The sequence below is a fragment of the Falco naumanni genome, chromosome 3 (assembly GCF_017639655.2).
Source record: "Falco naumanni isolate bFalNau1 chromosome 3, bFalNau1.pat, whole genome shotgun sequence".
Lineage (NCBI taxonomy): Eukaryota > Metazoa > Chordata > Aves > Falconiformes > Falconidae > Falco > Falco naumanni.
This window is the reverse complement of record NC_054056.1, coordinates 59,316,997-59,331,863: the sequence shown is the minus strand read 5'-3', so window position 1 is coordinate 59,331,863 and position 14,867 is coordinate 59,316,997. Positions and strand designations below refer to the sequence as shown.

Here is a 14,867-nt window from a genome sequence, read left to right as displayed (position 1 = left end):
GGTTTGATTTTAAGAATTTAGTGCCAGTGTCTGGGGTCTCCGGGTTGGTTACAAGCGTGGCTGCCCACCCTGCCCAGTAACTAGAGCTGCGCCGCACACCCCGGCTGTGGGAGGGCTGCGGCTGGGGACGGCGGGTTCCTGACTGCAGGGGAAGCAGCGAGGGGAGATGGCAGCAGTGGTTCCCAGAGCATGGCAAACTGGGCATGTTAGCTCTTGGCCCGGAAAGATTTGTAAGATGTTAAAGATACCAAACTTGAGGTAAATTCTGGTTTCTGGTTGATGTCTGTTTTTCATGCTAGTGCAGACAGGCTCACGTTAGCAACAAAAGGCATTACCTTACAACAGTGTAATTAAGTGGTCTTGTGTGTGATTGGTTTTGCATAGACCATCCTTTCTTTTTTTCTTTTTTTTAATTCTGACTTGCCTTTGTGCCAGTGTGAGTCCTCCTTGCTCCCCCATACTTCTGACTTCTTTTCGCCCATCAGGTCAGCAGGCGCAATGGGGGAAGGGTCGTATTTGTTGGGAAAATGGGCAATCCTAGTGTAAGTTGCAGAGTTCTTGAAAGACTTGCTGAACCCAAGTACAAGGCACTGAACTGCAGCACTTCGTGTGCATCAGGAATTAACGTATAGCACATATCAGGCATTGATGTATCTGATGATGTAATAAAGTAGCACTAAGATGACTGGTGGCATTCCTTGATGTGACACTTTCCATTTAAATTTTCAGGTGGAGCAGTGGGCAACACCTTTCCCGTTGTTGCATCTTCCTAGATTGTAAGCTGTGATGGGCAGGACTCTGTAAAGTGTCTATGTACACTATGGTGCTATCTTAAATAAACGACATCCTCAGTTTAAACAAACACTTCTGGGTGTAACTGCTGTAATATAAAATGGGCTGTTGGCTTTCAGAGAAGGCTGCAGAAAAATTATTTATGTTAGTCTGTGCTGTGTAGGCAGCAGGACACAGTGCCAGCCTCCCTGGAGCTCCCTGTAAGCCGCACACGGTACTGCCCAAAAGCTCTGTGGGGGTCCTCTGTGCCTAAACTGGTGAGTGCATGTGGGGCTAGCAGCCGCTTTGTTTTGCAGTAAACCAGGCAAGACTCATCTAAAAGGATTAGCCTTGACTTGTAAGTAATATCTTTTATTTATCTGATTATCTAAAAGTTATATAACAAACTATCTTTTTACTCCACCAACACTACTTGCTACCAGTCAGAATCATGCAGGTTATGGGCTAGCCTTTTAATCGAAGCTCCAGGAAGCAGGTCGTGCTTTCACTATCAATTTGTTCAACGAGAAGGCATTTTTGTGAGGTGCAAGTCTTGTCCTGTTAATTTTTCCACAGCTGAGGTGACTGAGGTATGCTTCTTATTTTATTGGAAGGCACCTGCAAGTAAAATCATCAGTAAGGGCTCCTAATTACACACCCTGCTGGTACAATACTTGTCCTTCTTACCCTTCTATAATTTTGTTTCTAACCTAGTTCAACCTAACCTAAAATCTGCAGCAGCTAAGGTTCAGGGCTCTACCTGACCACACACACACATGTGGAACATGCCCTTCCTAGCTGCTCGGTGTAAGAAATGATGCTTGCTGTCATCACAGTTAGCTCAAGAAGGTGAGAGCAACGCAATGTCATTTTAAAGAACTTTTTATTAGGAATGCATAAACAAGAAATTGAATTTCAGTACCACGTAACATGAAAACAAGCATAAGACAAATCTGTTGCCTTTCTCTGTTAGAGCCGATGCCCCTGGTGTACTTGAAGCTGCGCAGACGGTACATGCGCAGTGACAACACAGAAGCAGAAGTAGTTTGCAGGGGAGGAGCTTTGTGCTCTGGGCCTGTTCATATCCAAAAAGTGCATCTCCTGTTTGTTTGTTTGGGGTTTTTTTTTCTCCTTTATTAAAAGAGGGGTTTGGGGAGGGGGAACCAGCTTTAACAGAAATACAGCTCAAATACACTCCTCATTGTATTTTCATTTTGCTTTCTAATTCACAGGTAATGTAACACCAGCCCCTTCACCAGAAATGTGTCTTTTAAATGCCGTAAGCCAAAGCTGGGCCTTGGCCTCTGCCTGTCCCGTAAGCTGGGCCATGAGACCACAGCCTCCCCATATGTAAGTGTCAACTTCACTGGTGCTTATTTTCAACAAACTTCGGAAGCCAACCCCCTGCAGAAGTTGCATCAGCTCATGCCCATGTCCTTTAGTTCTAGATTTAGCAGCCCCTGAAATCCAATTTAACAATCCCGGACTGCAGTGTTTGGCCACAGCCCGTCCAGCAGAAGCCAAAGCATTGCTGGCTCCCACTGTTAAGCCCTGATGTGACTCTGGTTAGAGAAACGCAGGGAGGGCCTGTAGCTTAATGTAAAGGCTATAACTGCATGGGAGGCACAAAAAATGTGTTTTTTCATAAAGTTTTTCACTTGCAGGGTTTTTTTTAATCAAATGGGTTAATAATCAAACCGGTGTTTTCCAGCTGTGACTATACGTTGAGTAGCTTGGCACCTCAAAAGACTATCTGCTTAAACATGTATTTTTTCATTAGCTACAGAAAGGTCTATTCCAAACAGGTTCCTCTAGAACTGTTCTACAAAACCCCTCTCGACAACCTTTGCAGACTGCGGTGCCTCTGTCGTTATTTCAGGACACGGAGCCCAGGCTAGCTGCGCATCTGACACTCGGTTCAGCCAGGTGCTGCCACTGCAAGGCAGCGCCCCGCAGAAGAAACTGAGCAGTTTGGTGCAAATAAACAAGCAAAGCTACTGCCACATAAAATTTGCAGTGCCTATTTGACAGCTGTTTAGCTCCATCTTCTGATTACACTCAATGACACCCGTTGAGTGCAGACTACCACGATAAACTTGATTCACAATTATTTGCTTGACAAAATATTGTAAAGGTTCAACTATCTGGAATTCAGTGCACCTGGAAGTGGGGCTAAGTGCTTTCAAGTACCGGAAGCCAATGGAAACTTGCAGTGCAGGATCCTACTAGGTCTGACACTGGGCACTCATCTCTTTACCAGCAGCTCTCAAAATTCCTTGAACGGTTTTAGCTGCTTTGCACTCCCTGTGTTTGCAGATGGGGACTCTGGGGCACAGAAGGGCTTGCAGCTTGTGCCAGGTCAACTGAGCAGCAAGAGCAGCTCTGGGATTTTACGATATCAAGCTGGAAACGCAGGGAGGGCCACAGGCTCCCTCTGCTCTGGGCTGCTGGAGCTTGTGGGTGCTACTTGGCGCCCACCCTTTGCACACGGTAGCTGGCACCAGCCCTCCCAGTGGGACGGGGCTGTGATAGAGTTGGCATGAGGACAGTGCTCCTGAACTTAGGCTTATGAGTCAGGAAACTGGTTTGTGTCTTTGTGTATCATGTCAGACTAAGCTAATGCCCCTCTCATGGTTCTCCTACCAGGAAACCCTGTTGAGTAGTGATTTCAGGTACTCAAAAAATCTGAAGTAAAAATCAGAAACAACAGAACAGGTCTTTATAGCTGGAATCAATATTCATAAACATTCTCAGATTGGCCTCAAGATACATACATACAAAAGAAGAAGAAATAAACCAGAGCAGCTCCAAGTCATCGACATGGAAATACTATAAAATTTTACGGTAACGTTAACATAACCCATACGCCGTAGCACCAGAGCGCACAGTCACAGCACCTTTGCCTCATGCCCATGTGCTGTCACTGTTTCACAGATGAGACTGAGCTCTTAAGAGAGACATTCCTAAAAGATGTACAGAGCTGCTGGATGAGGTGAAGCATGAAGGTAGCAATCAAGAGTCTAAAGTTGGAGCTTCTAAATTAGTTTTAACCTACAGAGCATGCAGCCAGTAACAAACCATGGAAGGTGACGCTGAACTTGCCTGCAGAAAAAGGGGAGCCTGAAAGAGAACAATGTAATAGTGATAAAAATGTTCTCTCCGCTTCTGGTTTAAAAACTAAAAGCAATCAATCCAAAACCTCTCCAAAAGACTCCCAGCATTTCTCTCCTAGATGGAGATTTCCCAGAGCCTGTACTCGGCCACAGACCATCGGTGTTGGAAGCAGCAACACACCAGTAATGGGGAGCTGGCTGGAAATGACAACTGGGAGCTAATCACAGCACTGGGGTTACACAAGCAGCTTTATTGCTATTCTAAGAGTACTTCAACATGTTTCCGTCACTTCATGCAGCCCAGCCAGCGTTCAGCTGTTGTTCAATCATTTTCATTAACAATTCTTTGCCCAAAGAAATTTCTGACTGATCTCACAAAAAGTATAAAAGCACAAAAAAGAAAAGGAGACAAAACCTTAAATCATCTTCCACATGAATAATTAACACAGACAAGGGCTATAATGGAAAGGCATTTTATTTTTGCCAGGTAACACCTCTCCCTGTATAAAGGAAGTAATGGGGAAAGGTTAAAAACCACAAACGCCCAAAGCACTGTTGTCGCTGTGGCCATTTGGAAGGTCAGGTCTGAGAGCCGCCGCTGTGAGGCAGAGCCGGGTCTGAATTCTCCACAACCGTGTTCACATACAAGACCACAAGACCGATGCTGCCGGTGGCATTTTTAACTCCTTGGGTCTCCTACATTATATTTAAACAGATCTTGGGCATATTAATACATTAAAAAAAATATTGTAAAAATTAATGGAAGGGAGCCCACTGTGCTAGTCCCATGTTCTTGTCAGCAGCGATCCACTCTAAAATGCCTATGGAGTGCAAACTGTATTAGGGGGCTTAAAGCGTTAACTCTAATAAAGAGAATAGCCAACACACATAAATAAGACTAATTTCCTTTTTAAAACGTCGTGGGAAAGTCAATTCCCATTGCATGATTGATGGAGACTTCCTAAATATTAATAAATATATTACACATATTTACAAGCTTCTGATTTCATCCTCTGACGCTAATGTGAAGATCAGACCATAAATAGGACAGCACCGCGGGGACATAGGCAAATGGTTGCAGTGGATTTGGGATGCTAGCGCAAGCAGCGAGATGGAGAGCTAAAAATAGCCCGTTCTGCAGAGAGCTGGGCAAGCAGCGAGCTGTGCTCCTTCAGGCGCTGCGTGACACACCAGCTCGCTGCTGCTTCTTTTGCGGAATGAAATGCCAGGATAACGCGGGGCAACTGTGCCAGAGAGGAAGGGATGGGAGGGAAGGGGAGAAGCAGCCCTCTGCACCCCACATTTTGTGGAGCCTGCCACAGCGTGCATCAGCAGCCCGGAGGGTTTTTCCCAGGGAAAAAGGGAGGTTATCCAGGCCCTGTCCCACGGCAGCTCCGCGCGAGCGACACGGAGCTCAATCACATCACCGTGGCGGTTTTGTGCAGGCTGGATGATGAGGTGCGCCACCTCCCCGGGGCCACCCCAGACCCTGCCAAGGCCGGGGTGGGGGGGGGGGGGGCACAGGCGTGCCGTGAGGGGCTCATTTCCCTTTGCACACTCAGGATTTAGTCCTTGATCCTGCCTGCTCTGCAACGTCCTAGATCCCTCTCAAAGGGGAAAATAAATGTGCGATACTCTGCACCTCAGTGGCTTGAGGATACCAGGGAAGAGGGCTGCGAGCAGGGGACAGGGTGATTGTAACGTGGCCGGGACATTTCCAGGAGAAAATGGTAAGAACAACAGGGGAGATGCAAAGTGAGATTTCCTGCATTTCTATCGGTCTGGTTTTCCTGACGCACTGTGCAGCAAGCACATGGCCTGGTTTTGGCACAGAAACAAGAAGAAGTGCTGATGTGACGGAGATCAGGCGACCCTTCCAGCAGCAGCAGCAGCCCTTTCCAATCAGCCTGCCTGTGCTGCTCACCTCCTACATCCCTAGCTCATGCCAGTACTCCAGATGCTTTAATATGCAGGACACTCTTCCAGAGGTACCCTGAGGAGAGGGCCTTGACACCTGACCTTACATGGGGCAGCTACGAGGGGGAGTTAGCCTTGAACTCTGCTTTCCTGTTTGCATTGGTTCGGAAAAAAATCAAACCATTATTTTCAGTAAGCCCTGCATATGCAAAAATCCTCATTTTCCAAGGGGGCGTTTAAAGAAAAATAAGGATGGATGAGTCCCTGCAAAGGTTTAAGGAGACTTTTGCATGTGCTTTTCAAATCAACTGAAAAGAGATGATATGAGTGGCTGCTCCAAAGGCTGCAGTGTAACATGCAAAGACCCTTTGAAGGGGAAGCCGTGCTCCCCTGGGCAGCAGGAGGCAGCCCGCTGTGGGGGGAACCCACCCAGCCCTGCTGCCCTACAGCCTCTGTGCCGGCCTCCAGCGCGCCGTGCCAGGGCTGGTGGGGCAGCCTGCCTTCTGCTGGGCTTTTCAATCCACCAGATTTGGACAGGAGAATCCGTTTTGATTCATACATCTTTAAAATCATGTTACAGAAATCCGGTGCCAGCTACTTTGGAGCAGTTCTGAGGTATCTCTCATTAATCTGAAGTATAGAAATGTTAATAAATAGATCTGAAACTTTTCTGCTATGTCATTCTATAATACACTGCTATATAGATATTAAATATGCCTCAGGGTATTAAAAAATTATGAAAAAGTTACAGTAGTTGATTTTCAAGTATTAATAACTTGGCTATGTTAGCTTGGTTTTAAATACCAAAATGATCTGGCCCCAAATTACGGAGTAAACTCTGGCTATGCCTGAATTTAAAAAAAAAAAGTGTTTTGAATATAAAAAAAAGTGCAAAAAAGCATAAGATGTCAGTTAACGTTTTAACATTGTTGGAACTTCTAAACAACTAGTATAGCACTCTTTCGTGAGTGAATTAAAAAGTTAAAAAGAATGAAAAAAGATTAAAGAAAAAAAAGAGAGAGATTGCTCCCAATCTGAGACAGCACTGTCCCAAATTTCAGCAGAAACACAAATTTTTACAGCCAAGTTATAAACCCCAGAAAAAATGGGGTTATCAGTGGATATGCTGTCAGACATAACTATAGCAGTATTTGTGTGCTCCATTATAATACAAATGTACACCTTACCCACCATTTTCTCTGAGTAACCACGAGAACAACTTTACAGGTATTCAGTTAAAATTAGAAGCCTCCCTTATTTCCCATCCTCCCCATAAACTGTACAACTCTGTCTACTACTAAAATTCACTGCTACTAGTAGTCATCATGATACATTCAAGATAGAAAGTAAACTACTAAAACCTGCTCAGGAGACACTTAGAAGTACACTAAGGCTTCGAAAGTACAGCAGCTCAGGGGAACGGCCAAACACACGGGCGAAGAGCTTCGCCGTGTATTTTGCCCTAGCACACAGACACTGCGGAGTCCCGTGCCGAACCCTGATCTCAGAGCAACCGAAACAGTTCAAAGAAAGACGGTTCTGACCACAGTCGCTCACACTGGGTGTCCAGTGTGCAGTATGACCTTTTGCTGTTTTAACTAGGACATGAGCATTACTAGGGTGGTAATGCCAATATGACTTACTGTTTGCTACTGTGCTAACACTGACACTTTGTTAGATTTGGTTCTCCTTTAAACATACGTTTTCAGCTCATCTCCTGAAAAATGATTCAAAGTATGGTTAAAAAAAGATCGAAAGCAAGAAAAAGGCTTTCTAGTTTCAATGCACACACACAAAAGAGGCAACAATTTCAAACTATTGATTTTCTTCCAGTGCGAGCAGCTGACCTGTTGCATATCATTCTGCACAGAACTAAACATAGCGTTCTGTGTCTCTGCGAACCATTGGAGTAGGAAATCCTGTGATCTAATGCAAATTCAAGCCAGTCAAGTGAAATGAAGCAACGGAATGATAATCCAGTTTCCGTGACCTTGCTCATGGACGATGACCTCATGTAGACAAAAGCAAAGAAAAAGGCACAAGGCTCAGATCTCGTTGATAGTCCTTTCAGAGGGGCAGTATTCAGAGGTTCCCGGTGACGACATGTAGAAGGACTGCGTTTTCCTTTTTAACCTGGCTCGCTTGTTGGCCAGAGATAGACTGCGCCGGCTTGAATTGATGATTTCTGAAATAAACTTCTTGCAGTCCACACACACCTCCATCGTGCTCCAGTCCTCCATTAATTCTTTGGGAAACTCTTCATGTGACTTATCCACAGATTTGGACCTTGAGGTCAACCTGAAAGGCAAAAGAGCAGGACCTGTCACTTATTTAGCAGCATGGCAGTGGGCATCAAGGGACGCCTTCAGGAGGCAGCACATCAGAACGGTCTTGATTTAAATCTTCCTTTCTCCTTCCCCAGAAACGTTAGGGAGACCTAACACCAGAGAGGACAGCGTCTGCCTGGTTCGACAAGATTGCAGGGTCACCAGCTGAGGGCATGTGTAACACTTACCTTGGCAAAACCAACCTTACTAATAACTATAAATAAATAATGCGTTTGGCTAATTGACACAACATCATAGCACTAGTTATTTATGCAGAGGGTTTATATAGTAGATCCCCTCAAAAAGGAGCATTTTTTTTATATTTAATTTCTTCATTAGCTTTGACAACCATCTATATGTAAGATATAAAATCGGTAGGTAACTTGACAATACCAAAGTGAAAAAAATATTGAAAATTAGAATTAGAAAAATCAGGGGGAAAAAAAGATCTACCTCTGCAAGAAGTCATTGAATTCCCATTCAGTGAGTGATTCTAGCCTGCAAGATTTATCTCTGGAAAGTCTATTCATACCAGAAAAAGACAAGCTAAGGAAATTTTTGTAGAGGTCCTACGGAAATACAGTTATCCCATTGCTGACTCATATTATTTTTCACCTGTAACGTGAAAAAGGTTTGAGACACACTGTTGGTATTTCTATTTTGGTAAATCAAAGCAGTAAGTGGGAGAGACATGGATTTTCAGGCCTCAGAAAAGTTACTACAAGCATTAGACACATTGACAACTACAAAACAGGTAGACAGCATCTTCTTAATGATTGATAACTCCATATGAAACACTTCGGAAGCATCTGAAATAGACACATGTGAGCTAGGGGTGTTTCTCACCTGGACATGCTTCGCAATGAATGGTGGTGACTGGTAGAGGGTTTCTCTGGCCTCATAAAGCTCTCTCCTCTTTGCAAGGTTGAAGGTCCCAGTGAGAAGATGGGGAGAGTAGAATATGGCTTTGATGGCAACCGCATCTGTTGAGAGTACCAGAAGGAACATGAAGTATCATTACAAACATTACAGCTTTTTAGCTGATCTAACCATAAGTTTACTTACTTTTTTGCAACACTGTGAGCATACAGGCCTGTGTAAGAAAGCAAGGGCATAAATTATTAGGAAAAATATTTAAATCAAGAATAAGGGATAAACGTTTTCAGGAGTGAGAATCCTCCCCATCCTCCCCTTAAACAAACACTTTTATATTTCAAGTTTCTTCAACGTAATAACTTTAATCACTGCATGAAGCTAAAAGCAAGGAGAAATGCTAAACAAGAACCACAGCTAAATTAAAAAGGAGGGGGGGTGTGGGGGGTGGAGAAAGCTGTTTTTCCTCTAAAGAAACCTCCTTTGGCGAGACAGTAACTGTGATTCCACAGATCTCCAGACTTACTGTCTCACTGTTCAACTTAAAATTTTTCATTTTGCCTGCAAAAGATTCCTTTTCCCTTCTCCCCCCGTCAGTACTCCAAACATAATCCAAAAGGTAAATTGCCTTGAAATGTTTTCCTCAACAACAGAGATTATGGAACTGTTGACTGGGGAGTCTGAGTAAATTCCACCTCACTCTCCCATGAGCACAAAAGAACATATGAGTATTCCTCTCACCTTAAAGCCAAGAGTTTCTGCCCAAGGCATCAATTCTGTCACTTAGGAAGGAACTGGTTTTGCATAATTTTTTTTAATATCAACTGTTACAGAAATAGAAACAATCAACAGTATGCAGTGGAAACACCTGAGAGTTTCTAACGTATAAATCAGTATTTTCCCCTCTGAAACGGTACCCCTTTATTAACAGATACTAAGTATTTACCTCTTACAGAACTGACAAGTGTAAGACCAGGTAAAGAAAGAGAACCTTCTTGTTCGACAGCAAAAGCAGAGCTACAAGAACAAAGGAGTCCACAATGTTAGGCAAAGTCCCACACAGTAATGACTTCATCTATCAAACTGCTATCAGCGAGAGCACAGTTGCAGTACCACATCCAGTCCTGGGGTCCATACTTCTACAATGACATTAAAAATAATGGTCCAGAACTGTATATTCATATATTTATAAACACACCTTTAATTTTTTACCTAAATTAAATAATTGTCAGTTATTTACTAACTTCTTTTACTTCTCCTTCACTGATGTTTATATCATTGCTACACAAAAAGGAAACAGGAAAATAAGAGTAACAGCAGTAAGGAAGGGTAACAGTTACAACTGAAGAACATAAGAACAAATGGGCATAAATTCAGCCATGAATACATTCAGACTGGAAATGGTTCCTAACCACCTGGGCCAGGTCTGGGACACAAAAGATTTTGCCTGTGATAACATTTGATTATTTTCTTGCAATCTTACATTCTTGAAAACTCGAGGAGGTGCAGGAAAGAGCTATTATAGCAATCTTACTTGAGGAAAACCTGCTTTATAGCCAGATAAGAAATCCCACGTATTCAGTTTATTCAAAGGAGATAGGGATCACAGCTTAAGAATATTTCTAGGAAGGAAAGGCATTGAACAATGAAAAGTTTTGCAGTGAAACAAAAGATGACATACTGAGATCCAGAGACTCATGTGAGGCTACATAAATTTGGTTAGAAATAAAAGTGAACGATTATAATAGCAGGGTAAATTAATTAAAGCATCAACTTACTTTGAGATTTGATAAAAACTCATTACTAAGCTTTATATATCAAGACAATAGCCAAGAGATGAATCTAATGAATGACATTTTAAGATTCTCGCTCCTCTGCCCATCAGTGTATTAAATGTTTATATTAAATCTGCATACTAGACACAGGTAGGCCTGTAGGTAAAACACACCGTGAAGTCAAAATACACTTGCTGGAGGTGTTCAAGAAACACAAGTCAAAAGTGGGAGAATATGACACTGCTTCTACTGGTAAATTCCAATTCCCAATCTGCAGTTTACAGAAAAAAATGCGTTAGTTAATGGATTGTCTAATATTCAACCTCCTTCTGGGGTCACATGTTGTCTGACTTCTCTGAAGGCTTTCATTCCCTCTTTGCTTGATAGTAAGGATTCATATGAAAAACTTGTAGCTCCTACACTTATCTGTAATTCTATTTTCTGGGATAGAACTGCTAAGCAATGCTGCAGAAGGCATGGGGACAGAAATCGCTTCCATCAATGGAGTTCAAAACTTACAGATACGCTCTGGTAATTGCAAACACTACTGCACTTTTATAGACAATCTGAACAAATAAGGTATTCCCATGAAAAGTTTTGATGTTTCTGCACATAATCCAAGGAAGCTGACCCACGCATTACACATTTAGGGGGATGTTTGGTGGGTATCTCCTCTTTCTCTCCAATACAGGGTAAGAAACAAGTGTGTAAATGGGAGGCTGGTGTGACTGGACCCTGTCAGTAAGCTTCGGAGCCTCCACAGACTCAGTCCTACCTTTCCTTTCTTGAGAGCAGTGTAGACGTCTTTATATTGCTGGTACTTTTCCAGCTCTGCCTTCACCAGCACCTGACGGATGTGCATGACCTCTTCCACCGTCAGAGCCAGACATTCCACCGGGTAACAGAACTCCTCCTGGAAGCCAAAAAACCCCATTTTATTTCCAAGCCAAATGGCTTCTTCCAGATTTCAACCTAGACAACCAGCCACCTGGTTAGTAACTCCAGAAACGGAGGGTTTCTCCCTTCAAACTGGAATAGCACTGGCTCATTCGTGGGCATCACATGAGTTCCAAACTGTCAGGAGACTGCGTTAATGTGATCTAAATTGTCTGATGTTCAGCCTTCACAACAAAGACAGTTTTCTTCATCTTCCCTCCTCAAACCACTTGACCCTTCTCTCCATTTGTCTTTTGTTATGAACATTTGTTTCAAACGGATTGACCATCAGGCTTATAATTTGAAAGGGAAAGGTAATTTGGCAGATGGCATTACTTTTAAGTATACTGTTTGAAGACACGCAGTTTCTCTGAGACTTTGTGATGCCCAGAGTGGCCAAGGAAAGTTGTTAGCAGCCCATTCTAGCAAAAATTTTTATTCAGTGGTACCACATCTTGGTGCTCACATGATCAGAATCCCACCAAGACTACAAGAGGTTACATCAGTTCAGGCAGAAAAGTTCTCCTTTCTGCCCCAGGAAAGTAACAGCAGCAATTTAAGCTTTATAGAATAAACTTCAAATACAAACCAGGCAAACTGGTTACCCAATGTTGCATTATTAATGGCAGAAGCTCAAATAGAGACTAACAACACAACCTTCCACTTACAAAATTTTTCACTTGCTCTGTATTACAGCATTTAGGAGAATATTGAGTAGAGAACTTCTGAATTGGGTACCAGAGAATAAAAAGCACCAACCCAATTTGTAATCCAGCCCTGTACTTGATTATACATTTCCAACAGAAAGACAGAAACCTCTGTGGGAACTCCCATCGCTTTATGCTTAGTGAACCTTTTCAGTCAGCCCAGAGGGGCTACTGTGCAGTAACGACAATGACATGTAATGCTCTCTGAATAAGTGAAGGAAATTTCTCCTGCAAATACAAAGACGTGGCTGACAGTTTGGAGATCTCGTTTACAAATTGAAGTGATGAATTGGATTAGTAGTGAAATGCTCCATTTCTATGAACTCAGAGGTCTGTTCGGTCTTTCCGTTAGATTAAAAAGAAAATCCTTCTATGTTGCAGACCTGGCAAACATTAGCATTTAGGAACCACCACATTTTTAAAAACTGTTGTCTTACCTATCTAGAAAGGGAACACAAAGAAACTTCACTCTGTTTAAGGTACCCCACAAAAGACTAGAATTGAGTTAACTTTGTTAGATTTGCCAGCTAAATCTTTGGGGTATAAGAATCACTAGCTTTCTGGAAAGAACAAGCTACATCAAAAGCGACTGCAATTTGCTCTGACGTGTAAAACTGCACAGCCAAGACAAAATAACTTCTGTTCCTTATGAGCAACTTTACAGCTAACTAGCAGCAATCAGCATTTCATTCTGGGTTCTTCCCATAGCAACTGCCTCGCTATGGAGAAGGCATGGCTGAAGGCTGGGGTGAGCTGGGAGAGGAAGTGGGGGGGAAAGTGTGATGCACACAATGCCAGCAAACCCCCTCGATTCTGCATCGTGGGAGGCTGGGAGAAACTGTCTGAGGTGAATGAGGCTGACTGAACGCTTGTACTCAATCAGAGCTTTAAGTCCTTCAGAAATACGTTTCTTACTTGAAGCTCTTCCTTCCCCCTCATGAATGCCCGTTCCTTTAATTTACAGAACGATGACTTCAGGGAATACTGCTCCTTTGAAGAATGTCTGCGGATCTGCTATAGGTGTAGAGCAGGTACTAGGGGAATAGTGTGGGCCTGTTGTTGTACCAATCGAAAATTATTATCACTACAGCAAACAGAAATAGCTAGCAGGCACAGGGGAAACATAGAAAATGTTCACATGTTTAAATGCTAATGTTTTAATTCCAGAGGTTACACAAGGACAACAAAATGTTAATGCAACATTAAATGAAAGATAAATATTATGCTGATTTCAGAAAACAGCTTGATTTCCCCCCCCTCCTTCCTTTTCGGAGTAGAAATAAGTACACAAGAAAACCTTTTGTTTCTACACCACCTCTAAGGCATTGAAATTAATTAAAATTATGCTAAGCACTGGCTAAACTTCATTAAACAACGATGCTTTGGAATTATTGCTCAAACTTCCAACGATAATCTGCACCCAAATTAGGCAGCTCCAAGTGAGAGAACTTCAGCTCTGCAACACTCACATACAACAGAACATACTAAAGACAAAATGTGGTTTGAACAGTCTTGATTCTCTGGAATTGTACTCAATACTATTTTAATATTAAAGACAAGTCAGTATTCTTACTTTTAAAGGGGAAAAAAAATCTTACTTAAAAATACTATTTTGAACTTAAAGTTTCCATGATCCTCATAAGAATTGGCTTAACACTTTGTGCAATCATTTTGTATACACCGTAATAGCTTAAGGTGTATACATGCAATTTTTTTACACAGGAAGAGCATATAGTAAGAATTACATATCCATAATGTGAAATAAAGTGCTTTGTAGGTCATTCGCAGCATACGCACACCTAATAGGTCCTTATGACTAACACATTTTTACACTAATATATTCCTTGTAAAACTTCTCATTAAAGGATGTCACTAGGCGTTCAAATGAGCTGCACTAGTACATTGCAATATGAACGAGTGCTGGAATGGCCTCTAAATTCTGCAATTCACAATTAGTCAAGCAATCTAAAGTCTTGTTGATTTTGCAGACTAATAATTTCTAAGTAGTCAGCTGGATATCTCAACTATCAACTCTCTTGCAACAAGTTTTACGCTTTCACTCAACGTTTGGGACAAGAAAAAGCAGGAAAAAAATCAATTATTCATATTCAGTTCTACATAGGGGTAAATTAAATAGTTTTTGTTTTCAGTGGATTTGTCTTCCCTGGTACTAGCTATTAGCTATTCTGCAAGTTCTGATATGTAAGCGTGCTGAGGACTGAAACAACACATAGGTTTTCAAGTAAAACAGATTGCAAATGCCCTTCCATTCTACATAGTGTAACTTGGTAGAAACATGAAACCTTATTCTTTTCAACATAGTCCAAGGATTACAATAGTTTTGCTGGATTTTTGCTGCAGGATCTTCATGTGCTGTAACGTTTAAGGTCTGTCCCATTGAAAATCTTGTGATGTTGCATTTTTAGTTTGCTGTCCTTTCAGAACTGA

General features: G+C 42.4%; 1 protein-coding gene across 1 annotated transcript in view; it reads right to left on the bottom strand.

Moving 5' to 3' along the window:
* Nucleotides 1–1,645: 1,645 nt before the first annotated feature.
* SPIRE1 (spire type actin nucleation factor 1) overlaps nt 1,646–14,867 on the bottom strand; it is a 132,773-nt gene continuing 119,551 nt past the window's right edge. The window contains 5 exon segments of the mRNA XM_040586288.1: nt 1,646–8,099; nt 8,975–9,111; nt 9,194–9,221; nt 9,948–10,018; nt 11,552–11,689. Of these exon segments, the coding sequence (XP_040442222.1) occupies nt 7,847–8,099; nt 8,975–9,111; nt 9,194–9,221; nt 9,948–10,018; nt 11,552–11,689 (627 nt within the window). The 3' untranslated portion in view covers nt 1,646–7,846.